Below are 13,715 nucleotides of genomic sequence, written 5' to 3'. Positions count from 1 at the left end.
GCCATCTAGTGAATCACTAACACCACTTCCTGCAACGGTGTGTGTCATCTGACAAATCTACTATAGCCAGGTACTGCCTTGGTTTGTGAGACAGACAGAATGACAGATCAGAGGGGTATGGAATGCAGAGGAGAACTGATAAAGAATACAGTAGCCATGTATGTATTAAATAGATAAAGAAAAAAGGCAAATCCAAGCCCCATGCATTATTTTTTTACAGTACCCAAAAGAATGCAAGGCATCTCACAGTACAGATACAAATCTCAGGTTTCAGAGTAGCAGCCGTGTTAGTCTGTATCCGTAAAAAGAAAAGGAGTACTTGTGGCACCTTCGAGACTAACAAATTTATTAGAACAGAAGCTTTCATGAGCTACAGCTCACTTCATCGGATGCATTCAGTGGAAAATATAGTGGGGAGATTTTTATATACACAGAGACCATGAAACAATGGGTGTTACCATACACACTGTAACAAGAGTGATCAGAAAAGGTGAGCTATTACCAGCACTGCATGCATCCGCTGAAGTGAGCTGTAGCTCACGAAAGCTTATGCTCAAATAAATTTGTTAGTCTCTAAGGTGCTACAAGTACTCCTTTTCTTTTTACCAGCAGGGGAGCGGGGGGGGGAGGGGAGGGGGGGGGAGGAGAAACCTTTTGTAGTGATAATCAAGGTGGGCCATTTCTAGCACTTTACAAGAACAGGAGAAGAAATAAACAAGGGGAAATAGTTTTACTTTGTAATGACACATCCACTCCCAGTCTTTATTCAAGCCTAAATTAATTGTATCCAGTTTGCAGATTAATTCCCATTCAGCAGTCTCTCGTTGAAGTCTGTTTTTGAAGTTTTTTGTTGAAGAATTGCCACTTTTAGGTCTGTAATCGAGTGACCAAAGAGACTGAAGTGTTCTCCGACTGGTTTTTGAATCTCACAATCCTTGGCCAGAACAGCTAAAAGCTAATATAACTGGGAAATAACAAGACAGGAGATGGAAAGGAAAGGATAGACAAATTGATAACACAATAAAATTACACGGTTTTTGAGCAAAGGCTAGGCCATAAAAGAATAAATGGGTGGTATTTTTTTCAAAATTTTGTTTTAGTAAGAAATAAAATGTTAGTTGGCTCATTTCTTATGCACTTTAAAAATGGTTTTAATACAGGCTTTACAGAGCAGGCCAGGGTGCTGCACAGACTAAAGCATGGAGCAGAGTAGTCTATTTTTGTTGTTAATGCAAAATAATTGGACTGTGCAGCCCCTTCAACCCTCCTCTTCCCCACCCAAGCCCATACAAAAAAGTTGCTACAGGCCTAGACCTGAAGAAACTACCAAGTGTCATGCGGGTGAGGCGCCAGACAGACTACATAATTCTGAGTACTATAGTGTGAGATTGTGCAATTCGCAACCACTGCCTTGCAGGCTGCCTCATGGACCAAGAGGTGATAAATGCATGGTATGCATGTATGGTATCAGATGTAGATTTAACAGTCATTTACACAAGTAAATATTTAAACCTCAAAAGCTTATGATTAAGGCCCTTCGTTTTGGGGTTTTATTTTACTTAATTTTTCCCAGGAATTTCTGTGTTTGTTACTACAACTACCAAAAGCAGATGAAAATCATTGCAAAAAAATTATTAATTTTTTTGGGGTAATAGCAGGATTTATTTCAGAGGATGGAAGGACAGGGGGGAAAGCATATAGTAAATTAATGCTTTGATGAACGGAATTCAATGTGGTTTGCTGCAGAACTAAAACAGCACTCAAAACACAATGCCACTTCTGAGTTTACAATATATCTCTAAGCTCCAAATAACATATTTCATTTGAATAAACAGTTTACTGTTGTAGACTTAGAACTATTAGCCTATAACTATTTACATTTAATAATTGGGCCACACCATTTGCAGCGCATACACTCAACTTCACCCTTTTCTGCTGTTTTGGGGTTTTTTAAACTTTTGAATACTTCCTTGTGTTCTGAAACATATTTTAGTTTTCTTCCAATTTTAGTGTGTAAAATCTTTCCATCGTTATCTGCTAACAGCTTGAAATGTGCACGTGGTGAGCATAAGATTCATCAGTATGTTCAGATGCGCAGGTGCTTCAGAGCTTGCATGCATGCCTATTTGTTTATTGTGTGTATATCTTCCACACTAATACATTGCCTTACTTCAACCGGCAGCTTTGCATATACACACAGACTAATGTATTATTGTAATACAATACATTGCATGAGATATATGTATTTTCCTAATACAACAAGTTATTTTTTATACATTTGAATGATACAAAAGTAGGTCAAAAATCAGAAAAAAAACTGATACTTTTGAAAACCCATGATTTTTTCAGTAAAAATTGGTTTAAACTGAAAACAAAGGGTCTTACTTATGATGTATTTAAAACAAAAGCAAAAGGGTTTATCCTTGCACCATGATTTTACTTTACATAGTTTCCATTCTTATAATAGCTATAAGCACAGTATACCAATTTCACTCAGCTTTTAATTATAGTATATCCATGAATGAACTTAAAAAAATCATTTGTAATGTGCAAAATTAAAACTATCTATACAATTGATTGTTAATTGTCTGACTGTTTGCCTTCAACACCAAATAATAATTGAAAAATATGTTCACTTTGATGCTGTTTAAGGAATTCTAAGAATTGGCCAAGATCCATGTGATAGTCATTCCTCAGTCCATAATCACCATGTGCCTGGAACTGTAAATCTTCAAAAGTATGAAAGAGATGAAGCTTCTCCCCATTTCCTTCCGTTTCCATACTCTCAACATGTTTGCAGGAAATGTGTTTCCAGTTAGGATATCTAATAACATGCCAGAACTCCTCAGCGTTTTCTTTGAGCCCCTCCACACAGATGATACCAGGTTTCCCTGTTAGGCAGAAACCAGTCAAATTTAATTGCTTCGCGCAATCAAAGATTTTCTTTTTCAGTTCCTGTCTATATATATGATGGCTATAGATCCACATTCGATGAAAAATTATTTTTACTGCCTTTTCTTTTGGAGAAGTTTCAGAAGAGACATCGCTGTTTTGGAAATAAGATGCACTGTTGTCTCGTACCCACTGCACAGCCGCACATACACACAGTTCACCTGAATCCAAAGAACTGATGTGAGAAGTGAGATGTTTATTGAGCTGCAGTTGATTCTGTCTGTTTAGTGCCTCTGATCTTGCAAATAGTTGCGGTGCTGAATGAGGGTAGCTGTGAGGCAAGGATACATGCAAGTCTACTTTTACCTTAAAATTAAGGGGGGAGGAAAAAGAGAAACATGAAATCAGATCTACAAGTACTGAAATGCATATTACAGTAACAGGAATTTCAGGAACCATATCCTGCACTCCACACAGGAATGCCTCAGCTAACACCCATTCATGTTCTCTACGTATATAAATGTCCTCACTGTATTTTCCACTGAATGCATCCAATGAAGTGAGCTGTAACTCACGAAAGCTTATGCTCAAATAAATTGGTTAGTCTCTAAGGTGCCACAAGTCCTCCTTTTCTTTTTGCGAATACAGACTAACACGGCTGTTACTCTGAAACCTATCAGCTACTGACAGTTTAGAAAGTTACTTACAGCAGTAATCCTCAGGGGTGGGGAGACTGCTGGTATGTTTCCATACGCAGCCCATAGGTCTCCTCTCCCCCACAAAGGGTTTAAAGTAGACTCACCCTCCTTTAGATATGCCTTTCTCTGCCAAGGAAATAAGATATGATCAAATAAAATTGCATATTTTGCTAAATAAAATTGCTAAAAAAAATAGCATATTTTCTTCTTGGTCCTGGATCCCTTCATCTCTTTTTGGCTGTTCTCTTTACTTTGTCCCAGCTCACTGTGTCCATGCCTGCAACATCCCCATCATGTGATTGATCTTTCTTGCTTCATAGACTAATGTTGCAAGTCTGTAGTGGGCACGTGGTTATCCCTGAAGAGAAGCTGGAGTACGACTGCACATGTTCTTAGGTGGCTGTGCTGAGCATAGCTAGGTAGAGCAGGCAGCTGCTTCAATGTAAACTGCAATTCCAGAAAGAGCCACAGGGGCAAGTGACTTTCAAGAATCCTACTATTACTCTGTTTTTGTAACAGAGCAGGGGTCGGCAACCTTTCAGAAGTGGAGTGCCAAGTCTTCATTTATTCCCCCTAATTTAAGGTTTCGCGTGCCAGTAATACATTTTAATGATTTTAGAAGAGCTCTCTCTATAAGTCTATATTATGTAATGAAACTAGTGTTGTATGTAAAGTAAACAAGGTTATTAAAATGTTTAAGAAGCTTCATTTAAAATTAAATTAAAATGCAGATCTTATCAGTTTAGTGCAGTGGTTCTTAACCTGGAGTGCAAGTCGCCCTTTCTGGGGGTGCGAGACATGCGAGATTTTTTTAGAAGGTAAATCATTGAAAACACAAATTAAGCACAGGCACATAAGTACAACTACTTTGTTTCATCAAACCGATGTATTTATTAACATTAGACATTTTTTAACAATTACTGTAATATGCAAACAAAGTTAAGTTTTTAAGTTTTCAACGTTTTAAGCTAATTGTAGTGTAATTTTTGATAAGGGGTGAGAGAACATATTTTGAGAACTCCAGACCGTCAGCGGGCTGAGCGGGGCCAGATGTAGCGTATTAAATTGCTCCCCATAGGAATGTGCTACTTACAGCTGCCAGTCCTGATGATCTGAGCAGCATGTTAAGGGGATGGGGAACTGGGGTGGTTGGATAGGCGTGGGAGTCCCAAGGGACTCAGGGAGTCGGGGGTGTGGATAGGGGTTGGGGCAGTCAGGGGACAGGGGATTGGATGGGGGGTGGGGTCCCCGGAGGGAGCAGGCAGGGGGGCTTGGATGGGTGGAGGGTTCTGATGGGGGCAGTCAGGGGGCAGGGGATCCCCGGAGGGGGTCATCAGGGGACAAGGAGCGGGGGAAGGGGGGTTGGATGGGTCAGGGATTATGAAGGGGGCAGTCAGGGGCAGGAAGTGGGCCAGCTGTTTGGGGAGGCACAGCCTTCCCTACCCCAGTGTAGTGTATTAAATTTCTCCCTGTAGGAACGTGCTACTTACAGCGTACTACTTAGGGCTGCCAGCCTTGGTGCTCCGCAAATAGCACGGTCCTATGGGGAGAAATTTAATACACTACACCAGCGGACAGAACCCCAGACCGGCGGTGGCTGAGCGGCTCAGCCTGCTGCCGGCCTGGGGTCCCGGCCACCGGCCCTGCTCAGCCCACTGCTGGCCTGGGGTTCCGTTGACCCAGGCTGGCAGCAAGCTGAGCGGGGGCGGCGGTTGGAACCCCGGCTGGCAGCAGCGTGCCAGTAAAAATCGGCTCGCGTGCCACCGGTTGCGAACACCTGTAATAGAGGAATGGCAAGCCCCAGGTGTCTGACAACTTTCCGCACCATCAGATGCTCGCTCTCTCTCTCTGCACCCACTCACATTCTCATCCACTCACACTCTACTTGTGAGAATGAAAAAGAACTTTCTCAGTTTTACAACTTGCATATGGAGACAAACACCTGAGGGAAGAGTGGTTATGTAACATAGTGCAACAAGCATCCCGTAGTGGATGCTATTGTCACTCAATTTGACCACACAAAAAGAAAATGAAAGGTGACTGAAACTTCTCAGTTCTTCATAAACAAAAAAAGCCATGTGTGGTGAAGGAGTGGTGACTGCTATTCAGAGTAATATAGATGAGGCAATTGTAGGCCAACCAATTACTGGAATACTTCGTTCAAGGGATATTTCCATTGTGCAGAATACTACACAAGTAAACAAATGTAAATAATTCTATCTTAAGAACTTGACAGAGCAAGGGTGGACAATATTCTGAAACAAGAATATCCAAACATTGGAATATTTTTAATATATGGATGTCCTATTATAAAAATTAGCCATTATTCCCATTTGTTATCAGAGTATTTCTACCTTAATACCAAAACAGAGGAGCTCTCCTGAGGGTATGGGCTAAATGACCCAAACATTCACAACTTAAATCTGTGGGTGATTCCTGCTATCCTGCAGTTAATCACCTGCTTCTAACATAATTCATAAACTTTCTTCTAATCAGAGCGTGATATGGCATTAACTTTGCAAACACTACATAATCTGGATCTCCAATGTATATATGACTAGACATCTATGACTCACAAACTAGATATTCTTGTTATTTTTCTTTTATCATTTGAAACAACAATGAAATGTTTTGGACCTTATACTGAAAAATGATAAGCACTTCTATTTCCCATTTATATTTGTGGGAGTTGCGAGTACTCAGAACCTTTCAAAGCCCAAATATACCATCAGTTTTTAAGCAGAACTCCCACTGATTATGCTTAAGAACTGTGGCATGATATAGTCTCATCTTGGGCCCACAGTGTTTTAAAAAATCCAAGTCTGGCGACAACAAAATATATTTAATAGAACGCCCTTAACCTAGCCTATCCCTACAATTATTAGGTTCATCAGTAAAAGGGATGAGCTAGAACCTGCATACCAAAGGTCATATCATCTCCTTACGTACAAAAACGTATAAAGGGAGAAAATTTTTTAAAAACTTTACAAAGATCTCCTTGCCCTGTTTCCCTCACCACTGATGATGCAGCGGGCTTAAGCGGCCATCAGGCCATTGCCCCCCCCCCCCATGTATCCACCACCTTCCGCCTGCCCAAAGGGGGTGCAAGTTGCAGATTGAAAATTAGAGCTGGGAGGACTTACAGTAGAACTTCAGAGTTAGAAACACCAGAGTTATGAACTGGTGTTTGTAAAGGGGGGGAGGGCAAATACAGTACTGTGTTAAATGTAAACTACTAAAAAAATAAAGGAAAAGCAGCATTTTTCTTCTGCATAGTAAAGTTTCAAGCTGTATTAAGTCAAGGTTCAGGTGTAAACTTTTGAAAGAACAACCATAATGTTTTGTTCAGTTATGAACATTTCAGAGTTACAAATAACCTTCATTTCCCAAGGTGTTCGAAATGCTGAGGTTCTACTGTAGGTACATGTTTGCTGCACTCCATGCCAACCAGCAGAGGGCCCAAAGGATAATTGAATCCTTTTCTCCTTCAGACAAAACTTATTATTCACTACAAAACATGAACTCTGTGCATTTTTTATGGAGACTATAAATATTTGGTAAAAACACAGCATGGAACATCTTTTTTTGATGACTGCAGTGCAAAACTAAGAAAACTGCATAGTTAAAAACAAAATGTAAATGGAAGTTCTCACCTTTGGTTCATCAATATCAACAGAAATTGAATATTCAATCCGTGGTGGCAGTCCTTCTTTTATATTTTTCAAATACATCTGCACATAAGTAAGAGCATTTTTGTCCTGAAGGCTTATTTCTCCTTTATTAGGAAACATTGAAAAGAGCATTTCCATTTCCAACAGCTGAAGTTCAAGACATTCTTTCATCGTGATAGCCATGTTACAGCTGTAAACCCAGACACCTGAAAATGGAAGAGATGTTATTAGCAATAATGTTTCTGAAACTGTAGCAATAATCTTCTATCAGTCAATATAATCTTTTTGGGTTTTGTCTTATAACAAAAAAAGAATAATTATGAAAAAAAAAATGAAGTCAGCCATAAAGCTGTTTAATTTCCAAAAGGAAAAAAACCTACATTAAAATGGAGTTAAGGTTGAAAGTGCAGAGTAGTTAAAGGATAAAACATTACAGGAACGTGGTTGTGATAGCTGCTTTGGAATCATAGCATATTCAAAGCCTATTACACTGAGAGTGACAAGTGCTATAGAATATAGATATAACAATTATAAAGTCAGTATAATAGTATATGTGTATTTATGGGCTTGTTAGCAATTGTATTCCTGGCTAAATGGGTATGATAAAGAATGTTTCCTGCAGGAACTAAAGATAATGGGCATTAATTAATGCAAATATGTAATACTGAAACAATGGGGTGTCACTAGTCATCCCCTGGGGAAAAGCAAACATGCTGGTCTGACCTGGTACATAGCTTAGCAGACACAGAATTTGAAAATGTACAAAAATAACTCAGACTCAAGGTACAGCTACACTGCAATAAAAAAAAAAAATCCGCAGCACTAAGTCTTAGAGCCCAGGTCAATTGACTTGGGTTCCTAGGGATCCAGCTGCAGGGCTAAAAATGCAGTATAGATGGTCGGGCTGGAGACCAGGCTCTGAGACCCACCCCCTTTTCAGGATTTCAGAGCCTTGGCTCCAGCACAAGCCCGAACATTTACACTGCATTTTATAGCCCAGCAGCCTGAGCCTTGTGAACTGGAATCAGCTGACCCAGGCCAGCCACAGCTGTGTCCGAGGCTCTTTAATTGCAATGTACACATATCCTCAGATACCTTCCGAAAACTAACAGGCATGAGGAAGGAGCTGAACTATTTTAGACCCACCAGGGTCTCCATTGGGAAGGTGGGGAATCACCTGATAAACCAGGCATGCATATAAGCTGTTTATTGTTCTTTGATATGCTTTTGTTCTGAATAAATAGTACTTTGCTCTATGAAGGTTGCTCTGTTTAACCCTGTCATTCCCGCTCAGAGAACAGAACTGACGCTGCTGAACTGAATTCACACCCGCTGAGGTGATCAGAGTGAAATATAGGGGTTTGCAACTAAAGGCCTCAGTCGGGAGAATCACAGGATTCTGCCTCCAGAAAGCTGACAGCTGGAAGCCTGAGACCTAAGTGAGTGGCCTCAAGGACATTAACTTAGGCACTGGGACAATAGTAATTATCCCAAAAACAAGCATTACAAACCCAAGAAGTTCAGCATTAAGATTACAGTTAAACTCAAATATGTTATAATATGGAAATGCAGTTAATACGCCCAAAGGAACTGTAATTTTGTCCCCTAGGTACACAATGCAATAACCGTTTTATTATGATTAAGGCATATTAAAGGTTTTGGTCTCTGATTAAACTGATTTTTAAAGAAGGGTTTTTAAAGAGGGTCTTCCCTCTCATATGTTTCCTCTATGATGCCACTACCTTACTGTACCATTTTTAAACTAATTTAACTCAAATTAGTTATTGAATTTACTTGTAAATACTCAGAATATTCATTGTGTACCCAAAATAAATTCTGTTGTAAATTTGGGAAGGAGATTCTGTAACTTTTCCACACACAAACTGAATCCCTGCTTTTGTGCAAAACACAACTCGTCCTTAGCTCTGGAGCTTAACTGATGCTCCAGAACTTAACCCACTAAAAAAACCCACCCCCTTTTCTAAAAAATTAAGGGTATAATCCTGCAAAAAATTATACGTGTTTAACTTTATGCATATGCTTAATTTGTGCATTTGAGCAGTCCCGTTGAGTTCAGTGGTACTTCTTACATGCGTAAAATTAAGCACGTGTGAAAGTTTTTCTGATGTAAATCTAAAAAAAGTTCTAAACACGTGCAGCAGGAGTGTAATCTCTCTGACACTATCCATTACTCCACAATGGATTTGTAAAATCGCCTCAGACCAGACCTGCCTCAATGTTTAGGGGCACACAACAGCGTGGACTTAGCCAGTATTACCAAAATGCTTCATGAGCCTTAGCACGGTACAGAGCCGGGGGATGCTACAGCGCGGTCTGTCTCTGGGAAAGACACCGCAGAGTCAATGTAGATAAAACAAGCTGTGTGGGTGGGGCTCAGCCGCACAACTGGGGCCGGGGCGGGGTCTGGCCGCAACCCTGCCCAGGGCCGCGTGTCACGGAGAGGGCTGCGGGCCCGCCTGACGCTCGCGGGATGTGCGCTGCGGCCCTTCCCTCCGAGCCGCTCAGGCGACTCCAGATGCTCTGCCCTCTGGAGCTGAACCCAGCGCAGTGCGGCTCGAGAGCCAGGCCTCGCCATGCGCGGGCAAATGAACGTGAGCAGAGACTGCCCAGCGCGCCCGGGTCAGTCAGCCTACCTCTCCGGGCCGCGCCCGCTGGGTGCACGCGGCCGCTTCGTTACCAATGGCCGGTGGCGGGCGCCCGTGAGCCGCTCTTCTCACAGCCGCGCGCCCTTGCCCCGTCCATGCTGGCGGGGCTGACTGAGACGGTGACCGAAGCCAGCTGAGCACAGTTCTTTCCGCTCTGCTGATGCCAGGGGACGTGCCTCAGCCTTTGCTAGTGACGCGGAAGGGGCGGGTGGGGTCTCTGCCCCGTTCCCCACCGGGGGCCGGGCTCAGCAAGAAATGGTCGCGCTGCCAAACCCCTCACCCAACGCGAGGGCGGGGGCGCTGGGGGAGACTCTCCCCAGACCGCGATGGGGGCGGGGCTGTGGGTTACGTGAGCATGACGCACACTCATCCTCTGGCCGAGCGCAGCCCCGTGCGAGAGGCGGCCAGGGCTGGGCAGCCTGTGGGCCAGGGAACAGCTTAGCTCGGGGGCAGCTGGGAGCAGAGGCACGGAGCGCCATGGGGGTGGTCCTAGCCCGACTTCTTCCTGTGGCTGCAGACCCTACAGCACAGAACCTGCAGTCCCCCCTCTGAAGGGCTCCTGTTCGCTGGTCGAGTGTGTGGAGCAAGGAAAGACAATGTGTCCATTAATACATGTAACCTTGTGAACACTGCAAGCAAAACAACGGTTACAACAGGGGCAGGACCGGCACGAGGTTTTTTTGCACCCCCAAGCTCCTAGAGCGCAACTGCCCGAGACAAAAAAAAAATGGATGGCCAGAATGCCTCCCTTGGAATTGGGCCGCCCCAAGCACATGCTTGCTTTGCTGGTGCCTAGAGCCGGTCCTGAACGGGGAGCGTTGCAAAGGAAAACTTGGCATGGAAATAGCCCTTTATTTGCCCCCAGAGTTTTGCATTATGATGAGTTTAACCAAAAAATATAAACAGGGCATGCACCATAGTTGTTGAACTTAATGGGGCAAACTACATAATTGTAATCAGTGCTGCAAAGCTCTGCAAATGTATAACCCATTTTGCGGATGTGGAGGCAGCCCGCATAGAGAGTGATTTTTGCACAAGTTTCCACAAAGTCAGCTTCAAAGGGAGGCAGAGCACTGACCCACACTGCCACCCAGTCCACTGCTCTGGACCCACAACCTCTTCTAGCTGAACACCCATGGAAGGATTCACTGGGTATGGTTACATTTGGAAACGTTTTGGCTACTTTAAGAGCTCAGACTAGATCAGTGATTCTCAACCAGGTGTACACTTACCCCTGGGGTACACAGAGGTCTTCCAAGGGTACATCAACTCATCTAGATATTTGCCTAGTTTTACAAAGTCTGAAATGTGACGAAGAGGATCATCCACCTTCCTCTCAATGCTGTATATGTGCAGCAATGGGGAACAGAGGGCTTGGACCGGGGTGGGCAAACTTTTGGGCCTGAGGGCCACATTGGGGTAAGGAAATTGTATGGGGGTCCATGAATGCTCATGAAATTGGGGGTAGGAGTGCGGGAGGGGGTGCGGGCTCTCCGGTGGGGCCAGAAGTGAGGAGTTCAGGATGCGGAAGTTGGGCTGGGGATGAGAGGCTTGGGGTACAAGAGGGGACTCTGAGCTGGGATCGAGGGGTTTGGAGGGTGGGAGGGGGATCAGGGCTGTGGCAGGGGATTGGGGCACGGGCGGGGAGAGGCTCAGGGGTGCAGGCTCTGGGGGCTTACCGCGAGCAGCTCCTGGAAGCATGTCCCCCCTCCAGCTCCGAGGCGGAGCCAGGTGGCTCTTCACACTGCCTCGTCTGCAGGCATCACCCCTGCAGCTCCCCCCGGCCACGCCTCCGAGTACTAGGATACGGAGGCGGGTCATGCCAGTTGCTTCCTGGGAGCTGCGCGGAGTGGGGCAAACCCCCGACCCCACTCCCCGAGGGGAGCTGAGGGGCAGATTAAATGGTCTGATGGGCCAGATGTGGCCAGCAGGCCGTAGTTTGCCCACCCCTGGCTTGGATCATCTCCATCTTGTCAGCTAAGTCAGTTTCAACACTGGTCAGTTACTGCCTACCTTGGAGGACAGAAATGCAGCAGGAGACACTTGGTAGAAGGAGCTGTCAACAGTATTGCCAACCCAAAGTGTCCAAAACTCATGAGTAGAACGCTGTGTTTTTCATAAATGCAAAATGACACACCATAAAATGAAAAACATCTGTTAAAATGACATAAAATAAAAAACTCATCCAGCAGCAGTGGCTTCTATCCAAGGGGCTGGGTCCAGCTTCTCGGTCTGGGTGTTATGACCTGCCACACAGAGACACAGCGCCATTTAGGTTTGTTCCAGCTTCCCCGATGATGGGGGCGGCTAGGCCAAATTTGAGCGAGAGGCACTGTGATCCCATATACCAGATTGCAATGCCCGGATTGGGGAAGTGGGACCAGCCCTGCAGGACAGGAGACACCACTGCAGGTTGAGGTACTCTGCAACCGCCTGCCCAGGGCCGACACCACCCACCTTCAACCCCCCCCAGCCAAAGGACAGAATCTGACCCACCCATTCCCGGGGCCTCCTGACTATCTGGGGACAGAACACACACCCTCTCCTCCCACCCCGCAACCCTCCAGGACCTCTCACCCATCCGGGGGCAGGACCTGATCTCCCCCCAGGACCTCCCACTCCTCCAGATGGAGGACCCAATGCATCCAGAAGGAGGAGAGGGAACAGAACATAAGAATGGCCATACTGGGTCAGACCAAAGGTCCATCCAGCCCAGTATCCTGTCTCCCAACAGTGGCCAATGCCAGGTGCCCCAGAGGGAGTGAACCTAACAGGTAATGATCTAGTGATCCCTCTCCTGCCATCCATCTCCACCCTTTGACAAACACAGGCTAGGGACACCATTCCTTACCCATCCCGGCTAATAGCCATTAATGGACTTAACCACCATTAATTTATCCAGTTCTCTTTTAAACCCTGTTATAGCCTTAACCTTCACGACCTCCTCAGGCAAGGAGTTCCACAGGTTGACTGTGCACTGTGTGGAAAAAGAACTTCCTTTTATTTGTTTTAAACCTGCTACCCATTACTTTCATTTGGTGGCCCCTAGTTCTTATATTATGGGAACAAGTAAATAACTTTTTCTTATTCACTTTCTCCACACCACTCATGATTTTCTATACCTCCATCATATCAACCCCTTAGTTTCCTCTTTTCCAAGCTGAAAAGTCCTAGCCTCTTTAATCTCCCCTCATATGGGACCCGTTCCAAATCCCTAATCATTTTAGTTGCCCTTTTCTGAACCTTTTCTAACGTCAGTATATCTTTTTTGAGATGAGGGGACCACATCTGTATGCAGTATGGATTTATATAAGGGCAATAAGATATTCTCCATCTTATTCTCTATCCCCTTTTTAATGATTCCTAACATCCTGTTTGCTTTTTTGACTGCCTCTTCACACTGTGTGGACGTCTTCAGAGAACTATCCATGATGACTCCAAAAACTTTCTCTTGATTAGTTGTAGCTAAATTAGCCCCCATCATATTGTATGTATAGTTGGGGTTATTTTTTCCAATGTGCATTACTTTACATTTATCCACATTAAATTTCATTTGCCATTTTGTTGCCCAATCACTTAGTTTTGTGAGATCTTTTTGAAGTTCTTCACAGTCCGCTTTGGTCTTAACTATCTTGAGCAGTTTAGTATCATCTGCAAACTTTGCCACCTCACTGTTTACCCCTTTCTCCAGATAATTTATGAATAAGTTGTATAGGATTGGTCCTAGGACTGACCCTTGGGGAACACCACTAGTTACCTCTCTCCATGCTGAAAATTTATCAGAATAG

At 44.1% G+C, this 13,715-nt stretch overlaps 1 protein-coding gene across 3 annotated transcripts in view; it reads right to left on the bottom strand.

The window, feature by feature from the left end:
- Positions 1-1,631: 1,631 nt before the first annotated feature.
- Positions 1,632-13,715, bottom strand: part of RWDD2A (RWD domain containing 2A) — a 13,940-nt gene continuing 1,856 nt past the window's right edge. The window contains exons 2-4 of one of the 3 annotated variants that reach the window (XM_048845142.2): positions 11,941-12,033; positions 7,244-7,467; positions 1,632-3,258 (exon numbers count right to left, since the gene is read on the bottom strand). In XM_048845142.2, the coding sequence (XP_048701099.2) occupies positions 2,581-3,258; positions 7,244-7,444 (879 nt within the window). In that variant the 5' untranslated portion in view covers positions 7,445-7,467; positions 11,941-12,033 and the 3' untranslated portion in view covers positions 1,632-2,580. Of the gene's footprint in view, positions 3,259-7,243; positions 7,468-9,915; positions 11,911-11,940; positions 12,034-13,715 lie in introns of those variants that run through there. The other 2 variants (XM_048845143.2, XM_048845141.2) reach the window with 2 other exon arrangements.

The sequence above is a fragment of the Caretta caretta genome, chromosome 3 (genome assembly GCF_965140235.1).
Source record: "Caretta caretta isolate rCarCar2 chromosome 3, rCarCar1.hap1, whole genome shotgun sequence".
Lineage (NCBI taxonomy): Eukaryota > Metazoa > Chordata > Testudines > Cheloniidae > Caretta > Caretta caretta.
Note: the sequence above shows the minus strand (reverse complement) of the source record. Positions and strands in the feature narration are given on the sequence as shown.